General features: G+C 53.1%; 1 protein-coding gene across 1 annotated transcript in view; it reads left to right on the top strand.

The window, feature by feature from the left end:
• ZFYVE28 (zinc finger FYVE-type containing 28) overlaps window positions 1-23,394 on the top strand; it is a 113,898-nt gene that overhangs the window by 41,839 nt on the left and 48,665 nt on the right. The window contains exons 2-4 of the mRNA XM_061191054.1: window positions 12,968-13,108; window positions 21,281-21,418; window positions 22,708-22,910. Of these exons, the coding sequence (XP_061047037.1) occupies window positions 12,968-13,108; window positions 21,281-21,418; window positions 22,708-22,910 (482 nt within the window). The remainder of the gene's footprint in view (window positions 1-12,967; window positions 13,109-21,280; window positions 21,419-22,707; window positions 22,911-23,394) is intronic.

The raw sequence follows: 23,394 nt of genomic DNA, 5'->3' as shown, positions 1-23,394 counted from the left end.
TTACATGATCAGTTTTATTGAGATGTAATTGACACGCAGCACTGCATAAGTTTAAGGTGTGCAGCATGCGTTGACTTACATACGTCACGAAATGGTTATCACAGTAAGTTTAGTGAACATCCATCTTCTCATATAGATACAACATTAAAGAAAGAGACGGAAATTTTTCCCTGTGATGAGAACTCTTAGGACTTTCTTAACTTTCATATATAACACACAGCAGTGTTAACTATATTTATCATGTTGTACATCACATCCCTAGTACTTCTTTATCTTACAACGGGAAGCTTGTACCTTTTGACCCCCTTCGTCCAATTCCCCCTCCCCACACTGTCCCGCTTCTGTAACCACAAATCTGATCTTTTTTTCTATGAGTTTGTTTGTTTTTGAAGTATAATTGACCTACAACACTATGTTAGTTCCTGTTACACAACATAGTGATTTGATATTTCAAAATGATCACCAGGATAAGTCTAGTTATGATCTGTCACCATACAAAGATATCACATAGTTATTGGCTATATTCCCCACACTGTACATTTCATACCCGTGGCTCATTTATTTTGCAACTGAAAGTTTGTCCCTCTTAATCTCCCTCACCTATTTCTATCCTCCCCTCATCCCCCTCCCCTCTGGAAACCACCTGTTTGTTTTCTGTATCTATAACTCTGTTTCTGTTTTGTTATGTTTGTTCATTTGCTCTGTTTTTTAGATCCCACATATAAGTGAAATCATACAGTATTTGTCTTTCTCTGTCTGACTTACTTCACAAAGCATTTACCCTCTAGGCCCATCCATGTTGTCTCAAATGGCAAGATTTCATTCTTTTTTATGGCTGAGTAATATTCCATTGTGTATATGTACCACATCTTCTTTATCATTCATCTATGGATGGGCTCTTAGGTTGGTTCCATATCTTGGCTCTTGTAAATAATGATGCGATGAACACGGAGGTGCAGATATCTTTTTAGATTAGTGTTTGCATATTCTTCAGATAAATACCCAGAGGTGGGATTGCTGCATCATATGGTAGTTTTATTCTTAAGTTTTTGAGGAACCTCCATACTGTTCTCCACAGTGGCTGCATCAATTTACATTCCCACCAACAGGGCACAAAGGTTCCCTTTTCTCCACACCCTCGCCAACTCTTGTTATTTGTGTTCTTTTTGATGATAACCATTCTGACAGGTGTGAGGTGATATCTCATTGAGGTTTTGATTTGCATTTCCCTGATGATTAGTGATGTTGAGCATCTTTTCACGTGCCTGTTGGCCATCTGTATGTCTTCTTTGGAAAAATGTCTATTCGGATCCTCTGCCCATTTTCTGAGTTGTTTGTTTTTTGATGTTGAGTTGTACGAGTCCTTTGTATACTTTGGATATTAACCCCTTATCAGATATATCGCTTGCAAATACCCTCCCTCATTCAGTAAGTAGCCTTTTCATTTTGTTAATAATTTCCTTCACTGTACAGACACATTTTAGTTTGATGTAGTCCCATTTGTTTATATTTACTTTTCTTTCCCTTGCCTGAGGAGACAAATCCAAAAAAATATTACTATGACCAATGCCAAAGAGCATACTGCCTAAGTTTTCTTTTAGAAGTTTTATGCTTTCAGGTCTTACAGTTAAGTCTTTAATCCATTTTGAATTTATTTCTGTAGATGGTATGAGAGAGTAGTCCAGTTTGACTCTTTTGCATGTAGCTATTCAGTTTTTCCCAACACCATTTATTGAAGAGGCTGTCTTTCCCCCACTGTATATTCTTGCCTCCCTTGTCACAGATTTGTTGCCCATATAAGTGTAGGTTCATTTCTGGGTTCTCTATTATGTTCCATTGATCTGTGTGCCTGTTTTTGTGCCAATATCATACTTTTTTGCTTACTATAACTTTGCAGTATAGTTTGAAATCAGGGAGTGTGATACCTCCAGCCTTGTTCTTCTTTCTCAAGATTGTTTTGGTTATTCAGGGTCTTTTGTGTTTCCATACAAATTTTAGAATTATTTGTTCTAGTTCTGTGAAAAATACCATTGGTATTTTGATAGGGATTGCATTGAATCTGTAGATTGCCTTGGGTAGTATGGTCACTTTAACAGTCTTAATTCTTTCAGTGTATGAACACGGTATATCTTTCCATCTGTTTGTGTCATCTTCAGTTTCTTTCATCAGTGTCTTATAGATTTCTGAGTACAGGTCTTTTACCTTCTTAGTTAAATTTATTCCTAGTTATTTTATTATTTTTGATGTGATTGTAAATGGGATTGTTTTCTTAGTTTCTCTTTCTGATAGTTCCTTGTTAGTGTATAGAAATGCAATAGGCTTCTGTATATTAATTTTGTATACGGCAACTTTGCTGTTATATGATTGTTAAATGGTGCAGCCACTTTGGAAAACAATCACTTCCTCGAGAAGTTTAACACAGTTACCACATGACAAGGAATTCCACTTCTAGGTTTATGCCCAAGAGAAAACATATCCACACAAAAACCTGTTCATAGCAGCATTATTCATAATAACCAAGGTAGAAACAAATACCCACCATCTGATGAATGGATCAACAAAATGCAGTCCATCCACATGGTGGAATATTATTCAGCTATAAAAAGGAATGAAGTACTGACACATGCTACTACATGGATTAACCTTGAAAACACGCTATGTGAAAGAAGCCAGACATGAAAGGTCACATCTTGTATGATTCCATTTACTTGAAATATCCAAAATAGGCCAATCCATAGAGACGGTAGATTAGGAGCTGGTGGAGGGATGACTGGAAATGGGTGTGAGGCTTCTTTTTGGGGCAATGAAATGGTTCTAAAGTTAGATCCTGGTGACGGTGCAGACTCTGTGAATATAGTAAACCCTCTGCACTGCATACTTTAACCAGGAGGATGTTATGGGATGTAAGTCACATCTCAATAAAAGTGTTTCTAGAAGCCAGGATTACACTCTCTGGGGACAGGGTCGCTGGGCTCGTCCCCACCCGTTGGAGCCGCCCGTCCACAGAGCAGCACCACCCAGGTGGCCCCGGGTGAGGTGCGGCCAGAGGGTCTGGGCCCGAGGTGGCAGCAGCCACGCTGGGTTTCTAAGTCCTTGGGTCCCTCAGGGGTCTGGAACTGTGCATCACCCCCTCCTGCTCACCAGGGGCCTCCCTCACGGTGGCTTCCAGTGACGTCCGATCTCTTAGGTCCTCCCCTCGGGACATCCCTTGGGATTCCATGTTCCTCCCCAACCACCGTGTCTCTGGGACCCAGGCAGGAATGGCCTCTGCCAGCCCACTTCATCCCAGCCCGGTGGGGTGATGTGCCCAGGAGTGGGGGGGACCCTCATGGGCCCCAGCCTGGGTCGGCAAAGCAGAGATCAGGGTGACCACCTGCAGTAATCAATGTGGCCCGGAACCCAGGACCCCTGTTCGGGCCTTTTGATTGCTCCTCTGATTAAACAAATAAGTTCAGTTCACATGCGTTCTGATTAAGTCACTCAAATCCTTTTTGAAGGAGAGGAATAATTCACAATAAGCAATTTAAATTTCCACTTCCCACGAGCGGATTTCCATCTGTCCTAGAAGCTGAGACGATTGCGACCTCCCCTCGGCTGTTTCCTGGGCTGCTGTCAGCCAGGCCGGGCCAAGCCCAGGACTTGTCCCCGCAATGGGGCATGGCCAGTGGCACCCCAAAGGCCCAGGGCCCCTGGGACAGTGTCCTGTGGCTGTTAGCAGAATGCGAACAGAATTGATTGGCATCCTAACAGGTTTACTATGTAATAGTCTTAAAAATAAAATGCTTTTTAAAGAATCTTAAGCCTATTGAAATTCAAAGACAAGATCTCCTGCAGTGTGAAAACCCAACTGTCAGATACCATTTGTTCCATTTGGTGCTGCGGTGACACTCCCCCTCGAGGTCTGTTGCCACCCTGGGCTCTTTTTCCTCTGCGGTTACGGAAGAGCTTCTTTATGACCCACTGCAGCTGCTGCGGTTAAATTTCTTGCAATCAGTGTTCTTGGCATGTCATTATACAGCACTTGACTGAGAGTTTTACCTGAGAACTCACTCTCCTCTGAAAGCCCTTCGCTAGACGCTCAGTTACCTCCAGGCGCTGTGTGCAAATACTGCAGCCAAGGCAAGTGTGGTCACCCGGGGTGTTGCAGGGCCCCGAGCCCAGGTGCTCCCCTGGAAGGGGGGGTGTCCAGCCCGATAGGGGACGCCTCATCCTCACAGGGCCAATCCAGCCTCCTCCCAGGGCTGGGGGCTTGACACTCCGGAGAACTTCCTCCCATGATGGGGGTCCGTCTCCAGATGAGACTAGAGCAGAATTATAAAGGGGCTCCTCGCTGTGCCCCACGGGCAGGGACCCTCTGCAGTCAGAGGGTTTTCTCCTGAGCCGTTGCTGGGCTGCTCTCCAGAGTGGCCGGCAGTGGGGAAGCTGCCCCCTCGGAGCTGGCTGTGGATTTCACTACAAATGAGACCAAGTCAGCTGGGAGGAGCACCGCTCGGTGAGATAGCAGGCGCAGGGAACTGACTTACTGGATGTCTAAACTGGTCCCAGAGTCTAAAGCTTTCAGGGTACTAATTTAGCAGACCATCCGGGAAGCTGCGGAAGCCTGGGCTTGCCTCAGGGCAGTCCACGGTCAGCTCTGCATAACAAGGTTCTTATAAAACATCATTTTGGGCCACACTGGTTATAGCGATAAAAGTATTTGAAACAAAAATTTACTGAGGTTTATAACTGTCTCAGGGCTTCCCTGGTGGCGCAGTGGTTAAGAATCCGCCTGCCAATGCAGGGGACACGGGTTCGAGCCCTGGTCCGGGAAGATCCCACATGCCGCGGAGCAACTAAGCCCGTGTGCCACAACTACTGAGCCTGCGCTCTAGAGCCGACAAACCACAACTACTGAGCCCACGAGCCACAACTACTGAAGCCCGCCCGCCTAGAGCCCGTGCTCCTCAACAAGAGAAGCCATTGCAGTGAGAAGCCTGCGCACCGCAATGAAGAGTAGCCCCTGCTCGCTGCAACTAGAGAAAGCCCGTGCGCAGCAACGAACACCCAACACAGCCAAACATAAAAAAATTAATTAATTAAAATAAAATAAAACTCTGTCTGAGAATTTACATGAATCTCTTAAGTGTGGATAAGATTTCAGGACTATTTTTTGCTGGAGTAACTGGACCCTAGATGTAATTACATTTTGCATCTCCCCCCTCCCCCCAGACCTCTCTGAGATGTGGTGCCTTCTTTTTGGGTGTCCACGTTCAGCCCCAGGCTGTGTTGGGGGAGTGGCCTAGGGCAGTGTCTGAGCTCACTGTGAGGTTGGGTTACCTCCGCTCACCTGGGCTTCCTGAGTACCACTCGACTGGTGTGGTGTTTAAGTCCTTGCCTTGCCCTGCTAAGGCGGAGGTGCCCCTCCCACCAGAAGGGGACTTGCCCTCCCATAGGCACCCCTCCTGTGGAGTAGGGGGGAGCACCTGTTCTGTGTCTGGACCATGTGTGTCCACTTTTCCTCCCAGAATTCATTCCACAGCTGGCCCAGTGGAGGTTTTCTGGAGGGGAGGTGCCTCTCCAAGCCCTGTAACCCAGACTCCAGCCCAGGCCCCGAGCTGGAGGGCTTGGGGAGGGCCTCCCCTGGCCCACTGGGAACCAAGCCCATCCAGCCAGCACTGCGCCATTTTTGAACCTGAGTCTGGAGAAGTGCTTCCCACCAGCCAGGCCTGGCGCTGGCCACGTGTCCTCAGGTCGGGCCCAGGGTTCGGAGCTCTGAAGGGCCAGAGACTAGGGATGGGCCTGCTCTGGGTGCTGGACTGTGGGCCAGGGCTGGCAGGCCGAGGGCCCAGGTCCACTTCTGCAGGTGGGCGGTTGAGCGGCCCAGACCCCCAAGCCCGCGCCGGCGCGCACACACACACACACACACCCCCCGCAGGTACACACACGGGCAGTGGGTGGCTCAGCGCCCCCTGGGAGCCCTGGAGAGGCGCCGGCGTCCTTACCCCCGTGCTCGCCTGCGTTTCTCGGGCTGCTGGTCCTCGGCCTCCTGTTCCTCCCACGTCTCGCTTTGCGAACACTGCGACCTCCCCGCCTTGAGGGGCAGCGGCCCCGAGGCCCCCCCTCGCGGCGCCCTCCTGGCCGTCGCGACTCGGTCCTGCCCTGCGAGATGTGGGGGGCCCCGCGTTTGGGGCCCCAGTCTCTTCCTCCTTCCCCTCCGCGCGCTCGCTCTTCCGGGCTCACCTGGACACCTGCGCCCCAGGGCCCCTCCGCGTGCCCCGCCCTCTAGCCCTTTCTGGTTCTCTGCACCCCGGCCCTTGCGCCCTTGCCCACCTCCCCGCCCTTCTCTGGGCGCCCCCTTCTGCCTGACTCGAAGGATCCAGGGGCCCGTGGGCAGGGGGCACGCGCGGTGGCTGCGCCTGTCCCCGGCCTGGGACTCCGGGTGGAGGGGTCGCTCGCACCCTCGCTGTGCGCCGCCTCCTGGGGTTGAGGCCCCCTTGCGGCTCTGCCGGCAGGACGTCGGGGCGTGTTCAGCCGAGTTCCGGGACAGGGCGCTGGGGGTGGCGGCGATGCTCTCAGGAATGACGTGGTTCCTTAGCGTCTCATTTCTCACTTATCACGGTCAGTTGACGCCACCGGCGCGATGACTGCACCAGGTGCAGACCCCCGGGCACCGTGCGAGGTACCCCGTGTGCTTTAAGCCCACTTTGCAGATGATAAACTGAGGCGTGGGATAAGGTCACCGCTGGTAAGGTACTGAGCGGGACTTGAACCTGGAGCCCACCCTGGACCCGTGTCCAGCACGCATCCTCTACATTCGGTGCCCACCTGGTTCCTCTTGCCACCTCTTGTCTGAGCCTCAGACTCTGCCCCCATGCTCTGGAGGGCCATTGATTTCTCTAACCGAAATGGCTTGTTTTGTTATTATACCATAGGGGTAAAATATTTATTGATGCAAATCGAACGTAAAGCCATCAGCCTTTCCTGGGCAAGCACTTGGCAGTGTTTTGCTGCAAAGGGCTGTGCCCTTGAGGCAGCAGGGCTCACAGTGGCCTGGCTGGCCTCTGCACAGCTAAGGACAGGCCACCTGTGGTGCCAGGTCAGGCTGCAGGCACGTGTGGGACCAGCTGACCGTCCACTGGCACCTGCCCAGGGTGGGTGGGTCCTGGGGTTCGGCAGTGATCTGGTCTGCCGCCCAGGACAGGGCCAGCCTCCCGGGGGGATGGATGCTCCCCGGGCATACAGAGTTGACACGTGGTGTCTGTGCAAGCTGACCCACTGTGGGCCCACGAGCCTGGACCCTGAGCCACAGAGCCTGAGGCCTGGTGGGACCTGCTGGCTCGCCCTCAGGGCCACATGGTGCCAGCCGGGATGATGGCTCTGTGCTCTCTTGTCCCCATCACCCAGCAGGAGCCAGTAGGGAAACTGAGTCACGGGAAAAGGCCTTCCTCTGTCAGGGAGGCCGAGTGACAGGTGAGACTGCTTACTGGGTATGGGATACTGGGTGGATTTATGAATCTCGCTCTCTGAGCCTGAGTTTTTCCTTCTGTAAATTGGGGAATAGCCCTTACCTTCTGGGGAGGTGGAGGTGTTGGATTAAGGGAGTTAGATGACATACATTCAGCTCTGGGTGTTTATCTTTGTGATTAAACTGCACCCGAACCCTGGCCACCAATTCCTACAACCACCAGGGATGGGCCCCCCTCGAGTCTCGGTAGGAAGCAGCTGGCTGCCCCAGGGGCTCCCTGATGGGCGGTGCTGGGCAGACTGAGTGAACTACGGGCATGGTGATGTGCCTCTGGTCGGTTCCGTACCTAGGCCTGAAGGCCACAGGGAGGGCAGGTACCCGAGTCCTGAGAGAGAGCAGGGGCCGGAGAGGCACCCAGCGGGAGCCCTGGTGGAGGAGCCTGGGGGGGAAGGCGGGCAGTTGAGTGGGGGTGGGGCAGGAGTAACCAGCCACCAGCCATCCACAGGCCAGATGGCAGGGCTGCCACCATGTGACTACAGGAGTGTGTGCCTATCTGGGGCACCAGATCCGCTGACGGTGGCTGGTGGTGCCGCCAGGTCAGCGCTGGTGTACTGATGCACTGATGTGGACCAGGCCAACCCTGGGGATATGGGTCATGGCCACCTGGGCACTCCAGGACTCAGAGGGGACAGAGGATGGTGGAGACTTGCAGGAGGGTCTGGGTGAGTGTTTGGAGGAAGTGAGGGGTCCCAGCCCTGGTGACCAGTGGTCAGTGGGTTTCCTTGGCAGTCCAGCGTGGCCTGGTCAGCTTCTCCTGTGCCCAGGGCCTGAGGATCAGCGGGTGGTCGGGCGCACAGCGCAGGGAGCAGCCAGATTCAGAGTGTGTGTGACTTGAGGCTTTTCTCTGGTTTCTCTGCGATGCTCTTGGATTTGGGTGTTGCAGTGGGGAGTCTGAGGCTTTACTGGAAAACTGGTCCAAGCGAGGCCCAGGGCCTGGGCTGGCCTCTTAGGCACCCAGCCCTTACCCCTGAGCTCCCTGCACTCTGTCCAGCTGAAAAGCCCACCTGGGGGTCCAGCGAGATCCGCAAGGCTCTCTTCTGCTGAGTATCAGGGTGGTGGGGGTCCCGTGGGGTAGTACGTCTCGGGAACCAGCGTTCGGAGCCCAGGTCGTGTCCTGGGACAGCTGCTGGGGGGCTGCTGGCGGGGCAGGGGGCTGGGACTCTGCACACCCGGGGCTGCACTCCATCGCTGAGCTTGCGAGGCGGGTGTGAGGGGGCTGGTCCTTTCTGACCTGGCCGTGCTGCCTGTCCTGCCATCTGTCCTGCCCACCTGTGCCACCATCTGCCTTCTCTTCTTGTTCCCTTCCTGGAGCTTGGCTGCGACTGCGCTGCTGCCCTGCAGTGACAAGGCATCCTTCTAAGATTATTCCGCTGCAGTGTTTACTTCCTATTTGGGAAGCAAGAGGCGTGAGAGGGATCCTGCCCTGGTCACTCTTACCTCCTCCTCTCTCCCACATGGGCTCCTGAGTATCCTTAGAGTGAGACCTGGGCTGGCTGCCAGCTCTGCCGTGTCCATTGATGTGAGCTTGGCCATTAGTCTTCTTCATCTGGGTCAATATTGGGCCACCTCACAGAGGGGTCTGGGTGGTACCCGCCGAGGCACAACCAGTGCTCTGCACCGGGCTAGGGACACTCATGGTTCATGCCACATTCTGCCACAGCCCAGTTGGCCAGCCTCACAAAGGCTGGGTCCCTCTAGCATTGTCACATGCCTGGCTCAGACGGGCTCCTGAGGGCGGGGCCTGAGCTCACACCCACCTGCATCCTGTATCCCACATCTGCATTCACATCTGCATCCCGCATCCCCATCCTGCATCGCAGAACAGGTGTTTGAATGAATGGATAATTTCATCAGCTTTACAAAATTAGTTCTGAATTAGTCAACTTTTTTTTTTTTTTTTTAGTTGTTTTGTTTGTTTGTTTATACTGCAGGTTCTTATTAGTCATCAATTTTATACACATCAGTGTATACATGTCAATCCCAATCGCCCAATTCAGCACACCACTATCCCCACCCCACCGCAGTTTTCCCCCCTTGGTGTCCATATGTCTGTTCTCTACATCTGTGTCTCAACTTCTGCCCTGCAAACCGGCTCATCTGTACCATTTTTCTAGGTTCCACATACATGCGTTAATATACAATATTTGTTTTTCTCTTTCTGACTTACTTCACTCTGTATGACAGTCTCTAGATTCATCCACGTCTCAACAAATGACTCAATTTCGTTCCTTTTTATGGCTGAGTAATATTCCATTGTATATATGTACCACAACTTCTTTATCCATTCGTCTGTTGATGGGCATTTAGGTTGCTTCCATGACCTGGCTACTGTAAATAGTGCTGCAATGAACATTCGGGTGCATGTGTCTTTTTGAATTACGGTTTTCTCTGGGTATATGCCCAGTAGTGGGATTGCTGGGTCATATGGTATGAATTAGTCAACTTTTGCACTTTGGACTGATTCAGTACTGCTGTGTTTTTGGGTGTTTGAGGCTTCTTTGGGGCTGCTTGTTCACTACTCTTCTAACCTCCTAAGCTAAATGCTACCTTCATTAGTTTTATTTTTGTCTTGTAATAGTGAAAACTGTCATTGCTATGAATTTATTTTGAGAAAATATTGACATCGTGTGCCAAAAAAGACATTACTACTGGGCTCTATTTTATTCTCTTATAGTTTTTATTTCAAAATAGGGTGAGTACTTCTTCGTATTTATATCAATTGATTCTCTTTGCTGTGGACATTTTACTTAGGGACATTTAAAAGTCTAATTTAGGGGCTTCCCTGGTCGTCCAGTGGTTAAGACTCTGCGCTCCCAGTGCAGGGGGCCCGGGTTTGATCCCTGGTCAGGGAACTAGATCCCACATGCTGCAACTAAGAGCCCGCATGCTGCAACGAAGACCCTGCATGCCGCAACTAAGACCTGGTGCCACCAAATAAATAAATAACTATAAAATAAATAAATAAAAGTCTAATTTATAATTTAATTTTAAATGTTGTTGAATGAGGCTGACTGATTCAAACCAAAGAGAAAGAGTTCCTGTTCCTAATCTTTACCTTCCTCCAGTCGGCAGGCCTTCGAGCTGGCCTGAGGGTGACCCTGCCCTGCTGGACCGATTTAGTTGTGAGTGATCAGCCGGCTGGAGACTGCTGTGTTTGCTTCATTCTCTGCATACTTAGAAATGGAAATGTAGCACCAAAATTTTCTTTTGGATTCTGTTAATCAGCACAGATTGAGTTTTGTAAGTTGTGTTCATTCATTTCCTGGACTTCTGCCTGGAGGTTTTGTCTCCCTAGCGTCTGGGGTTTCCGGGTGAGTGTGGCTGCCACAATCAGTGAGATTCTCCTGCTGCTCCTCGGCACCACCGGGAGACACAGGGAACTTTTGATTCTTCTTTGGAAATACCAGTCCTGAGGGGGCTGGAAAGCTGTCTCGGAGTATCACTAAAATTTAAAAATCACACAGATCTTTTGTGTCTCAACAAAATAAAGATAATTGTTAGGTTTAATTTTTTTTTTTTCTGAATTCTCTAGTTTCTGCTGTGTGTGTGTGTGCTCAGCTCTCTTTTTGCTAATGGTCAACACATTCGTAGGTCTGCTCTTAAGGTCTTTGATTTACTGAAAGCAAAGCAAGGTGAGCCCAAAGGCTTTGTCTCTGTGCATCGATTCCAAGGTGGCAGATTCCACCACGCCCACCCCGTGCCCTCCACAGGGAGAGCGGGAGGCTGTTCGTGGTCATGGAGACGTTTAGCCCACGCAAGGCTTGTGGGGGTTGGCTGGGGTCCTCCAGTACTGGGTGCTGTTGTTTTCTTCCCTGGCCTCTCCCCGGGCAGGCAGGCCCTTTCCAGTTCTCCACAAGCCCCACTGCTCCCTTTTGTCTTCTCCCCCATGTAGGTGTCTGCCAGGCCCTGAAGGCACGAGATTGAACCCTGGTTGGGGTGTCAGAGGGCAAGGGTGTCTCTCCCTCCTCCCAGCTTCTGAAACTAAGAGGAGGCTCCAGGGTGGGAAATGGGTCCAAATGGGCCTTAATGGAGGGATGTGGGTCGGGGTGGGGGGAGCTTGACTCCAGGGTGGCAGGGACAGTGCGTGAGGGCACCATTCAGAGAGTCGGCCGGCTCCCCACCTCCCAGACCCTCTCCTTCCGTCTTTCCTTCCGGTCAGCACAACAGGAAAGGGGCAAAAATGTACTGCCAGCCCCTGACCCCAACCTGGTTCCTGTCTCATCACAGAGGGGTCACTGGTGGCCCTCCTGGGCGTGAATCAGCTGAGCCCATGGAGGGGGCCAGGGTCTGGACCTGACCCATTCCTGGCCGTGTCCCCAGCCCTGCATCCTTGGCAGTGGGCGCTCAGGTGCCTTTGCTGGGTTGGTGCATGGATCAGTGAACCCCTGCCACTCTCCGGTGTAAAGTCCCAGGGAGGTATCCCATTGGCCCTGCCTGGGTCACATGTCCGCCTCCTGGGCCAATCACTGAAGCCCCCTCCCCCCTGCCCGAGGTTGGCTCAGCCTCCCTGAGGGGCTTCCTCACCACCTCAGGGGTTTGGGCCAGCCTCGCGAGTGACCCAGAGTCAGGCACTGATGAATGACCAAGACCCCTGAGCGGAGGAAGAACCACCCTGGGACAGGCCACGTAGGGGGAGGGGGCAGAACACGGGCTCCATCGAGCAGTGAGCTGAGAGAAATTACGAAAATAAGTTACCTTATGTTCAACAAAATGTAGAGCGTAAAGACAGCCATGTGCTGATTCTTAGGTAGAAGGAGGAGGGAACCGAGGGTTGATTGGGTGTCTTTCCTTCTCTTCTGTATCTCGCTGTCCCATCATGAAGGGCACCTTTTATAAAAACATGTTTGAGGGCTTTGCCACCCTTCCCGTGGGCTTGTCCTAATCCTGGAGACTCAGATCCAAGGGGACAGCCCTTGGCACCTCGGCTGGAGGGAGCACAGCGCGGAGGCCTGGGGTGGGCGTGAGCGTGTGGACAGGACAGCACGTGGCCGGTGGGGCTGGAGCTGGGGACAGACCGGGGCGGTCAGGTGGCCGGCAGGACGGGCGGAGGCGCACGGAGCTGGGCCTTCGCTCCAAGGGTGGGGTTACGCCTGAAGACCCAGAATCAGAAGAACGCCCCGTGCCTTTCGTGGGAGGTGAGCCCCTGAGAGAAGCGTTTCCCGCCACAAAGCCCCGCACCTCCTGGCATCGTGGAAACTGGGCTGAGCGCTGAGAGCAGGCTGGGGAGCGGGCCGCGCCCTTCCTTCAGCGGCCGCCTTTATCACTTCAGTTTAGTTTAGGACTAAAACTCCTTTCTGAGAGCTGATTCCACCGTCCCGCGCCCCGGCCCCTCCCCAGCCCTCGTCTGGGGTCGTTCTCCCCGCCCCCGGGGCATCAGGGGAGCCGGCGGGGCTACGGCCCCGCCCACGGCGGGGACAAGGCCACGCCCCCCCGGGGCGGCGCTCACGCCCTCTCTCCCCGCAGCGGTCGGACCCGCAGCTGCTGGCGCAGTTCTACCACGCGGACGAGGAGCTGAGCCAGGTGGCCGCCGAGCTGGACAGTCTGGACGGGCGGAAGGACCCCCAGCGCTGCACGCTGCTCGTCAGCCAGTTCCGCTCCTGCCAGGTGAGCGGCGGGACGGAGGGGAAGGAGGGCACGGGCCAGGGGAGCCGTCTCAGGGAGGGAAACCGGACCGGCGTGGGGCGGGGGCGACATCCCGGGGACAAGAGCAGGTTGGAAGGGGCGGGGTCGCGGGACACCATCGGAGAGGAACGTGGGAGGACGAGGAGCCGGCACGGGGAAGGGGACGACGGCCCGCGGGGCCGCCGCAGAGCTGGCAGGGTGGCGACCTCCTGCTGTAGGGTTCAGCTGGTCCTGGGCACCATGCTGGGAATTCCTCTGGGTTCCCCGAACACCCGGGAGGCTTCACCAGCACGAGAGCACGTGGATGAAGCCAGTTTTGTCAAGTGACCGTCAGGGTCGTTCACCAAGTTCCGGAACCTTCTCGGTGTATTCAGCCCACCAGTCTGAGCCTCTCCACCGGGGAGGTGAGGGCTGTGCGTCCGCGTCCTAGATCACAGGGCGGGTCCGGGGAAGCAAATGTCCCGTCGTGTGTTTCAAGCATCAAAGGTTCTTACAGAATCCTTGAGGGAGCGGGAGAAGCACACCCCATCCCATTCCCATCAGGAGGGTCCAGGGACCAACGGGACAGGAGGGTCTCCTGACTGGCTGGTCTGTCGATGCCCTGCTTCCCCACCGGAGGATGTCCTTCCTGTGCCCTCAGCTCGCCCACCGCTGGCAGCGAGGAGGCCTCTCTCTGCCCCTCCCCCCACCACAGGGTGGGGCTCCCTGCAGGGAACTGTGTTTACTCCCAAGGCCACTCATGCCCGCTCACTGGCTATTGTAACTGCATGTTACACAGAGTGACCGAATGGGGTGAAACTCAGCTTGTGCCTTGCAGGGCCCCGGCAGGGAAACTCAGAGAGGGAGGACGGCCCTGGGACTGGATGCGGGTGAGGCCGCTTTAAAAAGGTCGAGAAACAAGTCATAAAAATCAGCTAAAGTAGTTCACTCTCACATAGCGACACAAGCATCTTTCACTTCTCACTCCTCTCTGAAGACCCCTGTGTCGGGGTCCCCAAAGCCACCCCGGGCTTCCAGCAGGAGGACACACAGGGCTCACATACTCAGGGCTCTGATCCATCACAGTGAAGGGCTGTGAAGCAGAACCACCGAAGGGAGAGGGCCCGGGGGCGAGGTCCAGAGGAAACAGGCGCCAGCTTCCAGAACCCCGTCCCGTGGAGTCATGCGGGCCGCGTTCCACCCCCAGCGACACGCTGTCCCCAGGGAAGCTCGTCAGAGACTCAGAACCGGGGCTCTCATTGGGGGCCCGCAGGCTCCGCAGGCCCCTCTGCCGGGCACACACTGAACTCCAGCCCCGGGGACGGGGGAAGGGTGTCAGCACAGACACAGCAGGGGAGGCCCAGGGAGCCCCCCATCCCGACGCCCCAGCTCCCGGACGCCAGCCCAGGGCCAGCCCCGCACTCAGGCCTCGCAGAGGGCGGCAGCCAGGCCCGCTGGGAGGACTCCTCTCCCCACAAACGCGTGGCTGAAAGTTATGGCTGAGGCAACCTGGGTGCTGGCTCTGTACTCAGCTGCCCGCCCCAGGAAAACGGACTTAGAAGAGGCGCCAAAGTGAGCCTCCCCGTGTGTACTGTAACTTCATAAAGGCTGTCACTGTCACATTTGTTTCACTGGCCAGTTACTGGGGCTCCTTGTTTTGTCAGGGGCTCCCACCACAGTGAATTTCTACAAAGCTCAGCTATTGAGGTTGGAAAGTCACTTTCATTTCTAACATCTCTTTTGAAACAGGCTTTTTTTTTTGGCTGTGCCGCTCGGCTTGCGGGATCTCAGTTCCCCAACCAGGGATTGAATCAGGGTCATGGCAGCGAAAGCCCGGAATCCTAACCACTAGACCACCAGGGAACTCCCCGAAACAGGCATTTTTGCCATTTCTAATCTTCATTGACCTTCATGATGCTGCCAGTTCATTCGTTCATTCATTCGTTCATTCATTCATTCCACAGCGCTCACTTGCAGAGGTGCCCCTGGGCAGAGGGTGGATGATGTCATAGGTGGGAGCCAGGCAGGTGCAGGGGAGGTGGGCATTTGGCAGGTCGTTGCGGTCAGGGAGGGGCTTCGACAAAGGCCGAGAGCACGGGGTGATGTGTGTGATCACAGCACGAGAACCGAGATAACGTGCAGGTCTGACGGAGGCAGCTGGCTGCAGCCCACTCTGCCGGGTCACTTGCTGGCCTTGATTTTAGAGCACGGTTGCCCTGGGGAGGTCACCCAACTCCAGATGTAGCTGGTCCCCCATCCCCCGAAGTTCCCAGCACCTGTGAGTCAGTTCCAGAGGATGTGGACGCCCCTGCCAAGTACCCAGAGGTCATGAATTTCTCGGCCGTGGGTAGTGGCTCAGCCCCCTGTGGGGGGCACCTCAGGCCTCCCAGGTCCCATCAGACCAGGTGGACCTTCAGCTGAGCAGGGGGCATCTGTGCAGAGCACGCACGGCAACACCAGCCTGGCCCGGCTCTGCTTTCCGGGGGCCCCTGCGGGTCCTCACGTTGGTCTCAGGGCTGCTCAGGTCATACCTTCTGGCTGGGGTCAGCCAGACAGGCTGGTGCCATGCTGGGTGTGGTGTTTTGAACCTTCTGACCCGAAATGGGGTCTTCTAGCTAAGTCTCCAGCCTGACCAGGCACGCAGCAGAGGCCCAGTGAACCGCAGCTTCTTCTTCTCCCATGTGGCACTGTGGAGGGTGAGGCAGGTGCATTGCAGTTCAGCCTCAGTGGGCTGACTCTCATCCCAGTTAGAAGGAATCTAAGTAATGCGCTTTTGCATAAACTAAACTTTCTTCAGGAAAATTGTGGACTAGGGCACACATGAGTATGCAGGTGGTTTCTGATGACTTTTGCACGGGTTTTCGTTTTCCTTCTCGCTTCGGAAAATCATAAAGGATTTAAGAAATCATGCTGATGGCACCGTAGGATGAAATGAATTCTGGGTTGTTGTTATGCACTGAAGTGTGTCCCCCCGCCCCAAATTCATGTGTTGAAGCCCTAACTCATAGCGCCTCAGATGTTACTGCATTTGGAGATGGAGCCTTTAAAGAGCTGATTAAGGTAAAATGAGGTTACTGGGGTGGGCCCTGATCCAATCTGAGTGATGTCCTTACAAGAAGAGGCAGTTAGGACACAGACAGGCACAGAGGGACGACCATGTGAGCACACTAAATCCCTCATCAGACGATGATTTGCGAACATTTTCTCCCAGTCTGTGGATTATCTTGTCATTCTCCTAGCAGTTTTTTGAAGAGCCTAAGTTTCAAATTTTGATGAAGCCCAATTCACCTATTTGTTTCTTATATAGATCATGCTTTTGGTGTCATATCTAAGAAATCTTGGTTTAACCCAAGGTCATCAAATTTTCTCATTTTCTTTCAGAAAGAAAGAAAGGTTTTATATTTATTTATTTATTTGGCTGCGTTGGGTCTTCGTTGCTGTGCGAGGGATTTCTCTAGTTGCGGCGAGCGGGGGCTACTCTTCCTCGTGGTGCGAGGGCTTCTCACTGCGGTGGCTTCTCTTGTTGCGGAGCACGGGCTCTAGGCGCACGGGCTTCAGTAGTTGTGCGGTTTTATATTTAGGTCTCTCATCCATATTGACCTAAATTTAGTATATGGTGTGAGCTTTCAACCAACATTCATATTTTTTTTGCAAATGAATTTTCAATTGTTTTAGCATCATTTGCTGAAAGACCATCCTTTCCCACTGAAAAGACTGTCCTTTTTGTACTAAATTGTTCTTGCACCTTTGTTGAAAATCAGTTGTCCATATCTGTGTGGGTCTATTTCTGGGTTCTCTAGTCTGTTCCGCTGATATGTCTTAAGGCCAGTATCACACTGTCTTAATTATGGTAGGTTTAAAGTAAGTCGTAAAATCAGAGGGCATCAGATCTCCAACTTTGTTCTTCTATTTCAAAGTTGTTGTGGCTGTTCTAGGTTCTTTGCATTTCCATATGAAACTTAAAAACAGCTTGTAGATGTCTACAAAAAAGCCTGAGTTTTTGACTGGGATCACATTTGATCTATAGATCAATTTTGGGAAAAGCATTGAGTTTTTCACCATTCAGTGTGATGTTAGCTATCGTAGGGTTTCTATAGATGCTCTTTTTCAGGCTGAGGAAGTTGCCTTTTATTCATAGCTTGCTGAGAGTTTTATCAGGAATGGATGGATGTTGGATTGTTTTCAAATGCTCTCTCTGTGTCTGTTGAGGTTATCGTGTGTTTTTCTTTCCTCTTAGTTTGTTGGTATGGTAAATTACATTTAGATTTTATTAACTATTTTTATTACTGTCCGCCCCATCACCCACAGCAACAGCAGCTGATCCGGGAGGGACAGATGGGATAAGCCCCTGTAAGGTTCCTACTGTATGTGTGAGGTGGTATCGAACTCTTTGAAAGCAGTCTTATGTCTTTATGTCATACATGTTCATCTTACATGCGTTTAGACTCACACTATATTGTCAGTGTTTTTGTTTAAACAGTCAATTTTTTTGTAAAGAAAATTAATCAATAATAAAGGATCTTGCATTTTTCCCGTGCAGTCGCCCTTTCTGGTCTCTCTGTTCCTTCGTGAAGATCTCAGTTTCCATCTGGTGTCTTTTCCCTTTTGCATGAAAGACTTTCTTTAGCATTTTTTGTAGTGCAAGTCTGCTGGTCATGAATTCTTATCTTGCCATCAATTTTGAAAGCTATTTTTGCTGGGTTTAGAATCCTAAGTTGTTAATCATTTCCCCCTCAATACTTGAAAGATGTTCTTCCACTCTTCTCACTTGCATTGTTTCCAGTGAGAATGCTAATGTCATCTTACCTTTGTTCCTTGTATGTAAATTTTTTTCTCTTGCTACTTGTGAGATTTTCTCTTTTTATTAGTTTTCCTCAATTTGATTATGCTGTGACTTTGTATCGCTTTCTTTGTGTTTCCTGTGCTTAGGGTTCATTGAACTTCTTGGATCTGTGAGTTTATAGTTGTCATTAAATTTGGGGAAAAAATTAGTCACTGTTCCTTCACATATTTTTTTTCTGTTTCAGTTCTCCTCCTTTTGGGTCTTGAATTATATGTATTTTGACATGTTGAGGTTGTCCTAGAACTCACTGATGGTCTCTTCTATTATTATTATTGGTATTTTCTCTCTGATAAATTTGGAAAGTTTCAATTGCTATGTCTCCAAGTTTATTGTTCTTTCTTTCTGACCTGTCTAATCTGAGGTTAATCCCATCCGGTGTATTTTTGTTTTCACCTCAGATACTGTAAGTTTTGTCTCTGGATCAGTTTGAGACCTTTTTGTTTCTTCATTGATTCTACGTAACTTTCTGAACACACGAAAGTCCGTTATGACAGCTGCCTTCATCCCCTGTTGTATCACCTCTGTCAGGTCTGGGTTGGTTTCGATGGGTTGGTTTTTCTTTTCATCATGTGTCATATTTTCTTAACTCTTTGCAAGCCTGGTAATTTTTAAAATAATTTCTTAAAATTTATTTATTTATTTATTTTTGGCTGCGTTGGGTCTTTGTTGCTGCACACGGGCTTTCTCTAGTTGCAGCGAGCAGGGGCTACTCTTCGTTGCAGTGCACAGGCTTCTCATTGCAGTGGCTTCTCTTTGTTGCGGAGCGCGGGCTCCAGTAGTTGCAGCGCGCAGGCTTCAGTCGTTGTGGCTTGCGGGCTCTAGAGCGCAGGCTCAGTAGTTGTGGTGCAGGGGCTTAGTTGCTCTGTGGCATATGGGATCTTCCTGGACCAGGGCTCGAACCCGTGTCCCCTGCATTGGCAGGCAGGGGTTCTTAACCACGTGCTACCAGGGAAGCCCAAGCCTGGTAAATTTTTAATTGGATGCCTGACCTTGGGAATTTTACCTTGCTGAGAGCTGAATATTTTTGTTTTTCCATAAACTTTTTTGAGCTTTGTTCTGTGATACAGTTTGGTTACTTGGAAATGGTTTGATCCTTTTGCTTCCTGTTTCTTTAAGATGTTAGGCAGGATCAGAGCTGTGTTTAGTCTGGGGCTAAGAATAGTCTGCTACTGAGGCGAGACACTTTTGGGTATCTACCCAATGCCCTGTGAACCGTGAACTTCTCTGCTCTTCGGCCCTGTGCCCAGCTGAATACTCAGGGGCCTCCCCAGAGGCTGTCTCCCTGGGCAGCTCACTTACGTCTGCTACTCTGTCCTCTGTCCTCTGGATTCTGGCTGCCTTGGTCTCCCCGGGCTCTCAGCTCTCTCTCTTCAACTAGGGAGTTTGCTGGGTCCCACGTGGGTACCCTCTGTCTGTGCCGTGACCTGAAAATTCCCTCCAGGCAGTGAGCTGGGCAGTCATAGCTCCCACCTCATTTCTCTTCTCTCTGGGATCACTTATTGCCTGACGTCCAGTGTCTGGAGAACCGCTGTCTCATTTGCTTCCATTATTGTTGTTTGAAGAGGTAAATTTCATGCATGTTGCTCCACCTTGGCTGGAATCGGACGCCCCAGTAAACGTCCGTTGAGGGACACGGTGTGTTCAGCACTGCTCTATCACTGGGGACCCATCAGTGCAGGAAAAAAGACCTCACCCTCAGGCAGCTGCCGTCCTGGAGCTGGGCAGGGTGGGATCACTGCCACTAAAAGGCCACACAACTTTGGGTAAGCCCTGCCACCTTGCTGGGCTAAGATCCCTGGCTCTCAATACCAGCTGACGTTTCCTGAGCACTTGCTGTTATTTTTGCCATTATTTGTTCATTACTTTGTTGAATCGTGAGAAAGAGACCTGCCCACCCAGAAAACCTTTTAAATAGAGCTGACAGTAGGACCACTTGATGTTGGTTGGATTTATTTTTATGTTCTGTGCGATTTCCTTATGGTGCAGAATTTCCTTCAGAGTTCAGTGCGTCAGTTGTTTGCATTAGAAAGTCATGCTTCCCGCTCACATCTACTGCCTAAGAAAGATGAAACTCAAGCCTCAGAGGGTGGAGAGGAGGACTGTTGAGATACAGAATTGCTGAGGGTGAGGGTGTGCTGTCTTTTTCTGGAAAGCAATTTGGTGGAATGTAATTAAGGCCTATAAATGCACTTCACACTCTTGACTTTGTAATGCCACTTCTAGGGATGAGTGGATTCTGAGGGACTAACCCAGAATTCAGTGTCAGGCACCACAGTGGTGACTGCGTTATTCACGGTAAATTAGAAATGACGTAAATGTCCAGCAGAAGAGGAAGCAGGGAGTTAAAAGGATGGTCCATGTGCTGGAATCTTACGTGGCTCCCCGTCACAAGTTGGATTTGTGGAAAGTGATAATAACACGTCCCAACAGTAAATGACAGCAGCAGAGTACAAAACTATGTCCACAGATGATCCCAACCGTGCTGATGGGAAGCAGCCCACAGGGACAAGACCCGGAAGGAAGCGTGCCACCTGCAGTCACACTGTCCCAAGGACATTCCCTGCCCCTCCACTTTCCCATGTTTCCAGTGTCTCTGGGATGAATGGGTATTAATCTTACCTTTAACAAATTAAAGAAACAAACTAAACTTTCAGCATTCTTGCAATTCTACTGAATGGATGGTAGACGTTTCAAGAACAGGACAATTTTGAGAAAAGAATGGGATGTGATTTAAGATGCAGTAAAACAGGTTTGAGAAGACCAGTCTTACATGTGGTCTCCTACTGATGTCTGTCCCGACAGCAGGTCTTGCCTGACTGTGTCGCGATCATGCCCAGGATGACACAGACTTATACTGTTAATCAAAGCAGCACAGCAAGTGGGCGGTGAAAATCCACTTTTTGTGTGTCTGTCCACCTAGCAATTCCATTTCTCCAGCTCTCTCCTAAGAAATTTGTGTACAGGAGTTCAGAGAGATGCTCGGGGTGGTCATCGTGGCTGAGGCTGCAGGGAGCCCAGGTGCAGGTCAGCAGGGAAGGGTACAGCCGTCACAAAGGGCGATGCACCATGAACTTGGTGACTGACGTGGGAAGCGCCCTCAGCCCTCATGGCGGGTGCTCTAGACACCTGGACGTGGGGAAGGGTGTGCTCCTCACTCTGGATACTTCTGGAAAGTTTGAGCTCCTTGTAGCAGTTGCAGAGCAGGCCCACGTGTGCTACCACATCACCTCGTCATCCTAACCTGCACTGGGCTTGCTTCTCCGACTTTCCAAGCAGTCCTGCCAGCCGCCAGCTGGAGCTGCGTCTTAGCGCACTTCCTGTTTCTGTTTCAGGACAACGTGTTAAACATCATTAACCAGATCATGGATGTGTGCATCCCCCAGGACCGCGCCCCACGGGATTTCTGTGTCAAGTTCCCCGAGGAGATCCGGCACGACAACCTGGCCGGCCAGCTCTGGTTCGGCGCCGAGGTAGTGGGTGGCCGCCGGGGTCCGGGGTCACGACGCTGGGCATTGCCCAGCTGTTCCTCTACGACGCTCACCCGTGTGCAGCTACAGGTGCAGGGCCCGGCGTCTCCTCCTCCAGGGGTTACAGATGGTGCTGAGCCCGTAGGGTCGCGGGGAGGCGAGACCATGCTCCCTGGAAACTATACACAAGCAGATACAGACACGAGGCCTCACGTGATTTCTATGAGGTTCTCAGGCCCCCAGACACGTAGGGCCTAAAAGCGGTTCTTTATTACAGTAATGCTGGTATTCGGAACAGCACTGCCCATCCCGCACCCGCAGGACTGTTTCTTCTTGCGGGGCGGGGCTGCTGCGCCCTGGCCCACACTCCAGCTGCCACTCACATAGCCCCTCCGATCTTGGTCTTCACCTCCCGAGGAGGAGCCTGAGGCACGGGAGGGAGGTGCCCGCCCGGGGAGGCAGGACCAGCCTCACCCCAGCCAGGGGTGACCCGTGGGACACCCAGACGACCCCTTGGCCTCGCTCTTGGGACCCTAGGGGCGTGCGCTGCCCGGTCCTCCCCGCCTCAGCTCTGCAGGACTCCTGGAATGCCCCCCTCCCCCACGCTGCCGGGCCCTGTGCCCACCGGCTCCCCCGCCTCAGCCCATTCCACCCGGCTCCTCGGAGCCGCACCTGGTTGGGGCGTCCCTGCTGGGGCCCTGGGTAGGCCGTCTCTCCCCCTAGCCTCAGTGCTCAGCTCTGCAAAGCGGGTCCCAGGGGCAGGGGCAGCTGTGCAAGCCGTGAGGCGATGCAGGGAGCCTTTATGGACACGAGGCGTCTGCTTCCTAGAACGCCTGGAGAGCTTGGGGCGCCGCGGTCAGCCGCAGTGCGGTGGACCTGGAGTACGGCTGGAACCTGGCGTCTGTGGGCCGGGTGGGGAGGGGACAGGGGTCACATGGCCCGGAGGCCCCTGCATGGAGCCCCCAAACCCGAGGGCGTTTGTTCTCACCGCCATGATGGCTCCGCATCTAAGAGAAACCAGGAGGGAGCAGGCGCCCCAGAGCGTAGGGGGAGGGGGGCAAGAATATCAGGGAGGGGCTCCCTGAAGGGAGGCCCGGGAGGCGTCTCCGGGATGAGGCGCCCCAGTCCCGCCGTTCTTCTGCCCTCCGGTCCCACCTCTGTCTGTACAATCTTCTCTGGCGCCGTGGGGGTGCCTTTCTCAGCGCCCGCTGTCATGGGTTCCGGAAGCCCGCGCGGTCGGGGCGCCGAGGACACACGGGTGGGGCCTCCCTGACGCCCTCTGCCGCCCGCAGTGCCTGGCCGCCGGCTCCATCATCATGAACCGCGAGCTGGAGAGCATGGCCATGCGGCCGCTGGCCAAGGAGCTGACCCGCAGCCTGGAGGACGTGCGCGGCGCCCTCCGCGACCAGGCGCTGCGGGACCTCAACACCTACACGGAGAAGATGCGGGAGGCGCTGAGGCACTTCGACGTGCTGTTCGCCGAGTTCGAGCTCAGGTGACCGAGGAACCCTAACCCTTTGCCCCGTGGGGAGGGCTGGGGGCGGCCCGCTCCGCCGGGCTCTGCGTCTGCAGCTGGAAAACTCCGCGGAGGGAGGCGCGGGCTGGTTCCGGGCCGTCGCGGGGGGGCGGGGGCACGGCGTAGGGGGAGGGGCGGAGGCGGGCAGAGGCGACCGAGGGACGCAGGGGACGCCGGGTCCCGCCCAGCACCTCTGCCGCTGGTGGTCCTGCGGGTGAAGGTCACGGTCAGCACAACGCCCCGCCCCCAGCACGTCTCTGTGCCGGGACGTGGGACGCGGCAGGAGCCAGGAGGAAGTGGTGGCCGCTCAGGGGCCTGCTGGGGCCCCCAGCTCCGTGGGGTGAGGGGGGCGCCTCTCCAGCGCAGCGGGTATGCCCTCCCGACCCCCACTAGCTCCCTGGGGCGTGCCCACCCGCGGCAGAGGACATGGCGTGGTCCCTGGGGCCCTCACAGGTCGGGCCCT

This window comes from Eubalaena glacialis, chromosome 5, assembly GCF_028564815.1.
Source record: "Eubalaena glacialis isolate mEubGla1 chromosome 5, mEubGla1.1.hap2.+ XY, whole genome shotgun sequence".
Classification (NCBI taxonomy): domain Eukaryota; kingdom Metazoa; phylum Chordata; class Mammalia; order Artiodactyla; family Balaenidae; genus Eubalaena; species Eubalaena glacialis.
Note: the sequence above shows the minus strand (reverse complement) of the source record. Positions and strands in the feature narration are given on the sequence as shown.